This window comes from Stigmatopora argus, chromosome 14 (assembly GCF_051989625.1).
Source record: "Stigmatopora argus isolate UIUO_Sarg chromosome 14, RoL_Sarg_1.0, whole genome shotgun sequence".
In the NCBI taxonomy this organism is placed as follows: domain Eukaryota; kingdom Metazoa; phylum Chordata; class Actinopteri; order Syngnathiformes; family Syngnathidae; genus Stigmatopora; species Stigmatopora argus.
In genome coordinates, this window is record NC_135400.1 from 7,958,768 (window position 1) to 7,971,987 (window position 13,220).

Below are 13,220 nucleotides of genomic sequence, written 5' to 3' on the forward strand. Positions count from 1 at the left end.
AACAAAATGCCTTACTATACTATGTCGTTTTTTAAGAAAAAAAGCCTTACTATACTATGTTGTTTTTTAAGAAAAAAGCCTCACTATACTGTCGTTTTTGAAGAAAAAAAGCCTTACTATACTATATCGTTTTTTTAAGAAAAAAAGCCTTACTATACTATGTCATTTTTTTAAGTAAAAAGCCTTACTATACCATGTCGTTTTTTACAAAAAAAAGCCTTACTATACATGGTCATGTTTTAAACAAAAAAACTTATTATACATGGTCATGTTTTAAACAAAAAAACTTACTCTACATGGTCATTTTTTATGAATAAAAGCCTTACTAAACATGGTAATCTTTTTTTAAAAAGCCTTACTATACATGGTCATTTTTTATTACAAAGTCTTACTATACATGGTCATTTTCTATTAAAAAAGCCTTACTATACATGGTCATTTTTTAAAAAAAGCCTTACTATACCTGGTCATCTTTTATTTAAAAAGCCTTACTATACATGGTCATTTTTTAAATTAAAAAAGCCTTACTATACATGGTTATCTTTAATTTAAAAAGCCTTACTATACATGGTCGTTTTTTAAGAAAAAAGCCTTACTATACTATGTCGTTTTTTAAGAAAAAAAGCCTTACTATACTATGTCGTTTTTTAAGAAAAAGCCTTACTATACTATGTCTTTTTTTTTTAGGAAAAAGGCCTTACTATACTATGTCGTTTTTACGGAAAAAAAGCCTTACTATACTATGTAGTGTTTTTAAGGAAAAAAGCCTTACTATACTATGTCATTTTTTTTTTAACAAAAAGCCTTACTATACTATGTCGTTTTTACGGAAAAAAAGCCTTACTATACTATGTAGTGTTTTTAAGGAAAAAAGCCTTACTATACTGTCATTTTTTTTAACAAAAAGCCTTACTATACTATGTCGTTTTTTAAGAAAAAAAGCCTTACTATACTATGTTGTTTTTTTTAAGAAAAAAAGCCTTACTATACTATGTCGTTTTTTAAGAAAAAGCCTTACTATACTATGTAGTGTTTTTAAGGAAAAAAGCCTTACTATACTATGTCTTTTTTTTAGAAAAAGGCCTTACTATACTATGTCGTTTTTACGGAAAAAAAAGCCTTACTATACTATGTAGTGTTTTTAAGAAAAAAAGCCTTACTATACTATGTCATTTTTTTAGCAAAAAGCCTTACTATACTATGTTTTTTTAAGAAAAAAAGCCTTACTATACTATGTCGTTTTTTAAGAAAAAGCCTTACTATACTATGTCGTTTTTTAAGAAAAAGGCCTTACTATACTATGTCGTTTTTACGGAAAAAAAGCCTTACTATACTATGTAGTGTTTTTAAGGAAAAAAGCCTTACTATACTATGTCATTTTCTTTAACAAAAAGCCTTACTATACTATGTCGTTTTTACGGAAAAAAAGCCTTACTATACTATGTAGTGTTTTTAAGGAAAAAAGCCTTACTATACTATGTCATTTTTTTAAGTAAAAAGCCTTACTATACCATGTCGTTTTTTTTACAAAAAAAGCCTTACTATACATGGTCATGTTTTAAACAAAAAAACTTACTCTACATGGTCATTTTTATGAATAAAAGCCTTACTATACATGGTCATCTTTTATTTAAAAAGCCTTACTATACATGGTCATTTTTTAAAAAAAGCCTTACTATACTATGTTGTTTTTTTAAGAAAAAAAGCCTTACTATACTATGTCATTTTTTTAACAAAAAGCCTTACTATACTATGTCGTTTTTTAAGAAAAAAAGCCTTACTATACAATGTTGTTTTTTTAAGAAAAAAGCCTTACTATACTGTCGTTTTTTAAGAAAAAAAGCCTTACTATACTATGTCATTTTTTTAAGTAAAAAGCCTTACTATACCATGTCGTTTTTTACAAAAAAAAGCCTTACTATACATGGTCATGTTTTAAACAAAAAAACTTACTATACATGGTCATGTTTTAAACAAAAAAACTTACTATACATGGTCATGTTTTAAACAAAAAAACTTACTATACATGGTCATCTTTTATTTAAAAAGCCTTACTATACATGGTCATTTTTTATTAAAAAAGTCTTACTATACATGGTAATTTTTTATTAAAAAAGCCTTACTATACATGGTCATTTTCTATTAAAAAAGCCTTACTATACATGGTCATTTTAAAAAAAAAGCCTTACTATACCTGGTCATCTTTTATTTAAAAAGCCTTACTATACATGGTCATTTTTTAAATTAAAAAAGCCTTACTATACATGGTTATCTTTAATTTAAAAAGCCTTACTATACATGGTCGTTTTTTAAGAAAAACGCCTTACTATACTATGTCGTTTTTTAAGAAAAAAAGCCTTACTATACTATGTTTTTTTTTTAACAAAAAGCCTTACTATACTATGTCGTTTTTAAGGAAAAAAGACTTACTATGTAGTGTTTTTAAGGAAAAAAGCCTTACTATACTATGTCATTTTTTTTAACAAAAAGCCTTACTATACTATGTCGTTTTTACGGAAAAAAAGCCTTACTATACTATGTAGTGTTTTTAAGGAAAAAAGCCTTACTATACTATGTCATTTTTTTAACAAAATGCCTTACTATACTATGTCGTTTTTTAAGAAAAAAAGCCTTACTATACTATGTTGTTTTTTAAGAAAAAAGCCTCACTATACTGTCGTTTTTGAAGAAAAAAAGCCTTACTATACTATCGTTTTTTTAAGAAAAAAAGCCTTACTATACTATGTCATTTTTTTAAGTAAAAAGCCTTACTATACCATGTCGTTTTTTACAAAAAAAAGCCTTACTATACATGGTCATGTTTTAAACAAAAAAACTTATTATACATGGTCATGTTTTAAACAAAAAAACTTACTCTACATGGTGATTTTTTATGAATAAAAGCCTTACTAAACATGGTAATCTTTTTTTAAAAAGCCTTACTATACATGGTCATTTTTTATTACAAAGTCTTACTATACATGGTCATTTTCTATTAAAAAAGCCTTACTATACATGGTCATTTTTTAAAAAAAGCCTTACTATACCTGGTCATCTTTTATTTAAAAAGCCTTACTATACATGGTCATTTTTTAAATTAAAAAAGCCTTACTATACATGGTTATCTTTAATTTAAAAAGCCTTACTATACATGGTCGTTTTTTAAGAAAAAAGCCTTACTATACTATGTCGTTTTTTAAGAAAAAAAGCCTTACTATACTATGTCGTTTTTTAAGAAAAAGCCTTACTATACTATGTCTTTTTTTTTAGAAAAATGCCTTACTATACTATGTCGTTTTTACGGAAAAAAAGCCTTACTATACTATGTAGTGTTTTTAAGGAAAAAAGCCTTACTATACTATGTCATTTTTTTTAACAAAAAGCCTTACTATACTATGTCGTTTTTACGGAAAAAAAGCCTTACTATACTATGTAGTGTTTTTAAGGAAAAAAGCCTTACTATACTATGTCATTTTTTTTAACAAAAAGCCTTACTATACTATGTCGTTTTTACGGAAAAAAAGCCTTACTATACTATGTAGTGTTTTTAAGGAAAAAAGCCTTACTATACTATGTCATTTTTTTAACAAAATGCCTTACTATACTATGTCGTTTTTTAAGAAAAAAAGCCTTACTATACTATGTTGTTTTTTAAGAAAAAAGCCTCACTATACTGTCGTTTTTGAAGAAAAAAAGCCTTACTATACTATATCGTTTTTTTAAGAAAAAAAGCCTTACTATACTATGTCATTTTTTTAAGTAAAAAGCCTTACTATACCATGTCGTTTTTTACAAAAAAAGCCTTACTATACATGGTCATGTTTTAAACAAAAAAACTTATTATACATGGTCATGTTTTAAACAAAAAAACTTACTCTACATGGTCATTTTTTATGAATAAAAGCCTTACTAAACATGGTAATCTTTTTTTAAAAAGCCTTACTATACATGGTCATTTTTTATTACAAAGTCTTACTATACATGGTCATTTTCTATTAAAAAAGCCTTACTATACATGGTCATTTTTTTAAAAAAGCCTTACTATACCTGGTCATCTTTTATTTAAAAAGCCTTACTATACATGGTCATTTTTTAAATTAAAAAAGCCTTACTATACATGGTTATCTTTAATTTAAAAAGCCTTACTATACATGGTCGTTTTTTAAGAAAAAAGCCTTACTATACTATGTCGTTTTTTAAGAAAAAAAGCCTTACTATACTATGTCGTTTTTTAAGAAAAAGCCTTACTATACTATGTCTTTTTTTTTTAGGAAAAAGGCCTTACTATACTATGTCGTTTTTACGGAAAAAAAGCCTTACTATACTATGTAGTGTTTTTAAGGAAAAAAGCCTTACTATACTATGTCATTTTTTTTTTAACAAAAAGCCTTACTATACTATGTCGTTTTTACGGAAAAAAAGCCTTACTATACTATGTAGTGTTTTTAAGGAAAAAAGCCTTACTATACTGTCATTTTTTTTAACAAAAAGCCTTACTATACTATGTCGTTTTTTAAGAAAAAAAGCCTTACTATACTATGTTGTTTTTTTTAAGAAAAAAAGCCTTACTATACTATGTTGTTTTTTAAGAAAAAGCCTTACTATACTATGTAGTGTTTTTAAGGAAAAAAGCCTTACTATACTATGTCTTTTTTTTAGAAAAAGGCCTTACTATACTATGTCGTTTTTACGGAAAAAAAGCCTTACTATACTATGTAGTGTTTTTAAGAAAAAAAGCCTTACTATACTATGTCATTTTTTTAGCAAAAAGCCTTACTATACTATGTTTTTTTTAAGAAAAAAAGCCTTACTATACTATGTCGTTTTTTAAGAAAAAGCCTTACTATACTATGTCGTTTTTTAAGAAAAAGGCTTACTATACTATGTCTTTTTTTTAGAAAAAGGCCTTACTATACTATGTCGTTTTTACGGAAAAAAAGCCTTACTATACTATGTAGTGTTTTTAAGGAAAAAAGCCTTACTATACTATGTCATTTTCTTTAACAAAAAGCCTTACTATACTATGTCGTTTTTACGGAAAAAAAGCCTTACTATACTATGTCGTTTTTTAAGAAAAAAAGCCTTACTATACTATGTTGTTTTTTTTAAGAAAAAAAGCCTTACTATACTATGTCGTTTTTTAAGAAAAAGCCTTACTATACTATGTCGTTTTTTAAGAAAAAGGCTTACTATACTATGTCTTTTTTTTAGAAAAAGGCCTTACTATACTATGTCGTTTTTACGGAAAAAAAGCCTTACTATACTATGTAGTGTTTTTAAGGAAAAAAGCCTTACTATACTATGTCATTTTTTTTAACAAAAAGCCTTACTATACCATGTCGTTTTTTACAAAAAAAGCCTTACTATACATGGTCATGTTTTAAACAAAAAAACTTACTGTACATGGTCATGTTTTAAACAAAAAAACTTACTCTACATGGTCATTTTTTATGAATAAAAGCCTTACTATACATGGTCATCTTTTATTTAAAAAGACTTTTTTAATAAAAAATGACCATGTATAGTAAAAGTCTTACTATACATGGTAATTTTTTATTAAAAAAGCCTTACTATACATGGTCATTTTTAATGAATAAAAGCCTTACTAAACATGGTCATCTTTTTTTAAAAAGCCTTACTATACATGGTCATTTTTTATTACAAAGTCTTACTATACATGGTCATTTTCTATTAAAAAAGCCTTACTATACATGGTCATTTTTTATTAAAAAATCCTTACTATACTGTGTCGTTTTTTAAGAAAAAAAGCCTTGCTTTATTATGTAGTTTTTTACAAAAAAAGCCTTACTATACTATGTCATTTTTTAAAGAAAAAAAAGCCTTACTATACTGTCGTTTTTTAAGAAAAAAGCCTTACTATACTATGTTGTTTTTAAGAAAAAAAGCCTTGCTATATTATGTCGTTTTTTTACAAAAAAGCCTTACTATACTATGTCGTTTTTTTAAGAAAAAAAGCCTTACTATACCATGTCGTTTTTTACCAAAAAAGCCTTACTATACATGGTCATGTTTTAAATAAAAAAAACCTTACTATACATGGTCATTTTTTATTAAAAAAGCCTTACTATACATGGTCTTTTTTTTAAAAGCCTTACTATACCTGGTCATCTTTTATTTAAAAAGCCTTACTATACATGGTCATTTTTTAATTTAAAAAGCCTTACTATACATGGTCGTTTTTAAGAAAAAAAAGCATTACAATGCTGTCTTTTTTTAAGAAAAAAAGCCTTACAATACTGTCTTTTTTAAGAAAAAAGCCTTACTATACTATGTCGTTTTTTAAAGAAAAAAAGCCTTACTATACTTTGTCGTTTTATAAGAAAAAAAACTTACTATACTATGTCGTTTTATAAGAAAAAAAAACCTTACTGTACTATGTTGTTTTTTAAGAAAAAAAGCCTTACTATACATGGTCATTTTTTTATTAAAAAGCCTTACTATATATGGTCATCTTTTTTAAAAAGCCTTAGTATACATGGTCATTTTTTATAGAAAAAAAGCCTTACTATATATGGTCATTTTTGATCAAAAAGCCTTACTATATATGGTCATTTTTTATCAAAAAGCCATACTATACATGGTCATTTTTTTATGAATAAAAGCCTTACTATAAATGGTCATCTTTTACTGTGTTTTTTAAGAAAAAAAGCTTTACTATACTATGTCATTTTTTATGAAAAAAGCATTACTATACTATTTCATTTTTTAAGAAAACAACCTTACTATACTATGTCGTTTTTTAAGGAAAAAGCCTTACTATACTATGTCGTTTTTTAAGAAAAAAAGCCTTACTATAGTATGGCTTTTTAAAGAAAGAATGCCTTACTATACTATGTCGTTTTTTAAGAAAAAAAGCCTTACTATACTACGTCTTTTTTAAAGAAAAGAAGCCTTACTATACTATGTAGTTTTTTTAAGTAAAAAAGCCTTACTATACTATGTCGTTTTTTAAGAAAAAAAGCCTTACTATACATGGTTATTTTTTATTAAAAAAGCCTCACTATACATGGTCATTTTTTATTTTAAAAAGCCTTACTATACATGGTCATCTTTTATTTAAAAAGGCTTACTATACATGGTAATTTTGTATGAATAAAAGCCTTTTATACATGGTCATTTTTATAGAAAAAAAGCCTAACTATATATGGTCATTTTTTATTTTAAAAAAACTTACTATACATGGTCATTTTTAATGAATAAAAGCCTTACTATACATGGTCATGTTTTATTTAAAAAGCCTTACTGTACTGTGTTTTTTAAGAAAAAAAAGCTTTACTATACTATGTCGTTTTTTATGAAAAAAAGCATTACTATACTATTTCATTTTTTAAGAAAAAAGCCTCACTATACTATGTTCTTTTATTTAAAAAAAAAAGCCTTACTATACATGGTCATTTTTTATTTAAATACCCTTAATATATATGGTCTTTTTTTTTAAATACCCTTAATATACATGGTCATTTTTTATTTTAAAAAGCCTTGCTTTACATGGTCATTTTTAAGAAGTCTTACTGTACTATGTCGTTTTTTACAACAACAAAAAGCCTTGCTATACTATGTCGTTTTTTTGAGAAAAAAAGCCTTACTATACATGGTCATTTTTTATTTGGTCATTTTTTATTTAAAAAGCCTTACTATACATGGTCATTTTTTATTTAAAAACCCTTAATATACATGGTCATTTTTTATTTAAAAAAGCCTTGCTTTACATGGTCGTTTTTAAAGAAGAAGTCTTACTATACTGTCGTTTTTTACAAAAAAAAAGCCTTGCTATACTATGTCGTTTTTTTAAGAAAAAAGCCTTACTATACTATGTCGTTTTTTTAAGAAAAAAGCCTTACTTTACTATGTCGTTTTTTTCATAAAAAAGCCGTACTATACTGTTTTTTTTTAAGAAAAAAAAGCTTTACTACACTATGTTGTTTTTTAAGAAAAAAAAGCCTTACTATACTAAGTTTTTTTTTAAAGAAAAAAAAGCCTTACTATACTATGTCGTCTTTTAAGAAAATAAGCCTTACTATACTATGTCGTTTTTTTAAGAAAAAAAGGCATTACTATATTACGTCATTTTTCATGAAAAAAGCCTTTAAAAGCCTTACTATACTATGTAGTTTTTTTTTTAAGCCTTAGTATGCATTGTCATCTTTTATGAAACATCCTTACTATATATGGCCATTTTTATGTGGAAAAAGCCTTACTATACATGGTCATTTTTTTATGATAACATCCTTACTATATATGGGCATTTTTATGTGGAAAAAGCCTTACTATACATGGTCATTTTTTATGATAACATCCTTACTATATATGGCCATTTTTATGAGGAAAAAGCCTTACTATACATGGTCATTTCTTGAGAAAAAAGTATACATAACATTGTATACATAGTCATTATTTTAACAAATAAGCCTTATTATACATGGTCTTTTTTAATGCCCTTACATTATATAATTGTTTTTTTAAGAAAATAAGCCTTACCATCCATGATACAATTTTTTTAAACAAGTAAACGCCTTTTTATATATGGTCTATTTCTTAGTATACATAGCCATTATTTAAACAAATATATACCGGTCGATACGTGGTTATTTTTTTAACAAGTAAAACACTTACTATACGTACTCGACTTTTTTTTTTCTTTTAACCATTTTAACGATTAATAACCTTTTCTGTATGGTCTTTTTTTAAGCAACTACAACTTAGTATACCTAATCTTTTTTTTAAACAAAACAGCCCTACTAAACATGGAATTTTTTGGAACAAATAAAAGCCATGGTCATATTTTTCAACAAGTAAACATTACATTATGTTACATTACATCATGGTCATTTTTTTCTCAACAAGTAAAAGCATTACAATGCATATAGTATGTACTCACCTTTTTAAACCAATAATAACCTCACTTTGCATGATCTTTTGGAAGAAAAACAGCCCTAAAACTCTTAATATACAGAGTCTAATTAAAAAAAACAATCTTACTAGAAATTGTTATTTTCTAAACAACTAAAAGCCTGGTCTTTTTCCAACAAATAAAAACCTTACAAACATACTCAACATGTTTTAAACCATTAAGCCTTACTTTGCATGCTTTTTATTTTTTTTTAAGAAAGATAGCCTTACTACTTACTACCCATAGTCCTTTTTTAAAACTCTTAACATGCCTGATCTACTTTTTAAACAAAAATAGCTTTACTAACATGATAATTCTTTTAACAAATAAAATCCCTACTGCACATGATTCATTTTTATTCACAAAAAGTGCCTTGCTTTATACCTAAACACGCTCACTTTTGTAACAAATAAAAGTCTTACTTGTTATGTTTGCAGGGTAGGGAGCGTGGTAGTACCCAAATGCAGGGAAGTAGGTGGAAAAGGGAAGCGATGGTTCCAAAAGAGTGACTTCAATAACTTGGGAGGTTCTCAAAACTACTTATTAATTAATAGAATGACTTAAAAACCAAAGAATAAAAGCAAAAGACGTGAAGATAAGAGCACCAGTATGATCCGACATGCAGACTATCAGAAACACCTGGGTCACATGAGAGAAAGGGGTGGAGAAATGACAGGTGATGTCAATGGACAATCACAAGAACAGCCCACAAAGGGAAAAAACAAAAACAAAACCTGACCCAAAGCATATGTAATATTACTATATAAATCGTCTACTTTTATTTTTTAAATATGAAAAAGCCTTACTATCCATTGTCTCTTTTTAATTTACTAAAATCCTTACTATACATTGTTTATTTATTTATTTAAATATGAAAAATAGCCTGACTATCCAAGGTCTTTTTCTAATTTTTTTAAAAAAACCTTAACTATACATTGTTTACTTTTTTTGATAGTTTTTTATAAATATGAAAAATAGCCTTACTATCCATGGTCTTTTTTTTATTTAAAAAAAACCTTAACTATACATTGCTTATTTGTTTAAGAAAAAAATAGCCTAACTATACATGGTCTTTTTTTTTTACCAAATAAAAGCCTCACCATACATAAAACACACTTATTTTCATTTCAAGCATTTGTTTATGTAAAATATGAAATTATGTTCTGTCTCTTAATGTTTTCCTCAGTTCTATCTTCCACATTAAAGTTATGGATATTATGATTAAGGTTTAAAGTAACCTAGTATTGTAAATTCTTGAACACAATTACATTTGTTGTTAACTATTGTCTGCCAGTGATAAAGACAGACCTCCAATGAATCCATTTTGACTTTCGCCCCCTCCCAGTCATAGTGGAATGGACGTCCATCGCAGTCAATGGCAGCCAACAAGTTAACCCTATCTTTATATACTATTCAACACACTTCTGTAAAATATGTTTTCTCTGCAGCATTCATCTCAGTGTCGGGCGAATGTCCACTGCATCTGGACGAGGTGCGTCACTTTCTCACGATATGTCCAGAATTCTCCATGGGCTGGTTCGAGGAGGGTCGGCTTGTGGCCTTCATCATCGCATCGCTGTGGGATCGAGACCGCCTCACCACGGTAAGCCAGCAATAACAAATTATTCCAAACACTTCACTTTGTAAAATATTTTTCATCATATTATTATGGGCGACCTGACGTCCGAGTGTTTAGCGGGTCGGCCTCACAGTTCTGGGGTCGAGGGTTCGATCCCAGGTTGGTCCTCACTGTGTGGAGTTTCCATGTTCTACCTGGCCTTGCGTGGGTTTTCTTCGGGTACTCCAGTTGCCTCCCACATCCCAAAAACATGCATGCTAGGCTGCTTGAACAATCTAAACTTATCCCTAGGTATGAGTTTGAGCGTGAATGGTTGTCTCCTTGTGCCCTGTGATTGGCTGGCCATCAATTCAGGGTGTGCCATATTTAGCTGGGATATGCTCCAGCACCCCTCACGACTCTTGTGAGGATAAACACTTCAGAAAATGAATGAATGCATCTTCCAGTATTTTACCTTGAAGTTAAGAGTAATAATATGTGAGTTGGTACTTTATGTACTGTGTTGTATTTTAAAAAAAAGTATACAAACAGCGGTGTTTAGACTTTTCCAAGCATATGAATTTTTGTTTGTATTCCAAAGGAGGCCCTAACCCTCCACAAGCCGCGGGGGTCCACCGCTCACATCCACGTGCTGGCTGTCCATCGCACTTTCAGGCAGCAGGGCAAAGGTCCCATCCTGATGTGGCGCTACCTGCAGTACCTGCGCTGCCTGCCCCACGTGCGGCGGGCTGCTCTCATGTGCGAGGACTTCCTGGTCCCCTTTTACCGCAAGATGGGCTTCAAGCCGCTGGGCCGCTGCGCCATCACGGTGGGCAACTTGACCTTCACCGAGATGAGGTACCCCATCAGCGGCCACGCCTACATGAGGCGGAACAGCGAGGCTATCCGCTTCCCCAACACTCCGTTGACTCTGCCAGTTGCTCACACCGACCAACAAATGGACATATGATGTCATTGTTTTGTAGGACTGGGCGATATGAGCAAAGAATCTCTTTTTTTTTCATTTTTCAGGAGATAATAAGATCAAAAACAGTTAAAAAAAAAAGTTTATCTTTTTAAAGGTCGTTATTGACGGCATAAGACGTCCAATCCTATTTGCATGGGAAAGTCCCAGTTAAAATAGATTAGACGTCTAGTGCCGTCAATGGTATTGAAACATGACGATTCGTAGCTAATTTTACTAGTTAAAATTAACGGGATGGCTATTGTTGTCAACAGGAGTCTAAAATTTAAAAAATAAATAAACAAACAAAAAATGTTATTGGGATCATAACCAGGGTATATTAGTTTTTATTCATTTTAATGTGATTACTTTATTCATTTATAATTGGATGTATTCATTAAAAAAAGGTATTTCAGGTCATATATTAATAGGTGGACATCACTTTTTGGGTCATATAAGCCACACTAATACTAAACAAAACTATAGTTTTGTATAGTATTAGTACTATACCAAATGTGAATATATGTAGTATACTATATTAAATGTTAATACTGTGGACTATATGACTCAAATGTAATGGGGGTTAAGTTGTTTCAATTTACCAAAAGTAATCATCTGCAACATAAAAAGGATAAAACTAAAAAGTTCAATGTTGAACAAAACATAAATAAAGTGTAGAATAATAACTTCACCAAGACAAACAAACAAACTTTCTCATGGACTAAATCTATTTAATAATTATATTTCTAGGTTTACTTTTTGGGGGGGAAAAAGCTACAAAATTGAAAAAATCAACTCAAATTTCCAATCATCTGCAATAAAATCATTGCATCGCCCAGTCCTATCGTAAACTATTATTTATATGTACACAGTAGTACTGTAAAACTAGTATTGTAAACCTTGTAAATGTCACACATAAATGTGATCATAAAGGTTATATTATTTATTTATTTTTGGGTTGCAATCAGCAAATACTATTGTGTTCGTAAAAAAAAGAATTTGTAAAAAGACGCTTTAAGATCTAGTAGAGTGTAGTATGTCAAAACACATCCAAATATGAGTGAAGTAGCACCCTTGGAGTGTTTTATTAGTACAACCCATGATAAGCTGGCTCGTGCGTCAGTAAACAGGCTTTGGCTGATCAATTTCAGCTCCTTAGCATGAGTCAACACAAAAGGAATTAGGGGATGCACTGATTAGTTATACGATTAAATGAACCAAACATATACAAGTACATACTGTATTTTCTGTCAGATTGTGTGCATAACAAATAGCATTATGAAGTACCAGTACTTCATTAAGTGCATGCATTTACTTTTTTTGGTCATAAAAGGTCATAATGTACATGCCTTTTATTTCAGGCAAAGTTAAAAAATGTGGTTTCAACTCCTACATTGCACGTGCATTGTATGTGATCAATAGACACAAAAATGCACAAATTGGTCTTTAAGTAAAGCATGACAAGCATTATATACAATTCTAATTGCCTAATTCTCGTTAAACCTATAACCATTTAAAAGTGATATTATGGGAAAAGTCCATGTTTACTGTTTGTTTACAGACAGCAGTACGCATTATGGACAGATTTTTTTTTAAATTTTGGATTCATAATGCATGATCATCTATCTCAAAACCTGCCCCCAGACAGGAATAATCCAGAATAATCTGCCACGCTGATTTCCCAGCACTACTTTAGCACTATTTACAGTAATCGGGGACAGATTATTTTTTTCACATATGCTCATTGTCCCTATTGCGTATGTATACACACATATATATATATATAT

The 13,220-nt window shown here is 29.1% G+C and overlaps 1 protein-coding gene and 1 long non-coding RNA gene across 2 annotated transcripts in view; one reads left to right on the forward strand and one right to left on the reverse strand.

The window, feature by feature from the left end:
- Window positions 1–9,581, reverse strand: part of LOC144088050 (uncharacterized) — a 32,217-nt gene extending 22,636 nt beyond the window's left edge. The window contains exon 1 of the long non-coding RNA XR_013304796.1: window positions 9,334–9,581. This is a non-coding gene — a long non-coding RNA (uncharacterized LOC144088050). The remainder of the gene's footprint in view (window positions 1–9,333) is intronic.
- LOC144088049 (serotonin N-acetyltransferase-like) overlaps window positions 1–13,195 on the forward strand; it is a 29,477-nt gene extending 16,282 nt beyond the window's left edge. The window contains exons 3-4 of the mRNA XM_077618245.1: window positions 10,360–10,514; window positions 11,071–13,195. Of these exons, the coding sequence (XP_077474371.1) occupies window positions 10,360–10,514; window positions 11,071–11,439 (524 nt within the window). The 3' untranslated portion in view covers window positions 11,440–13,195. The remainder of the gene's footprint in view (window positions 1–10,359; window positions 10,515–11,070) is intronic.
- The last annotated feature ends 25 nt before the right edge of the window (window positions 13,196–13,220 follow it).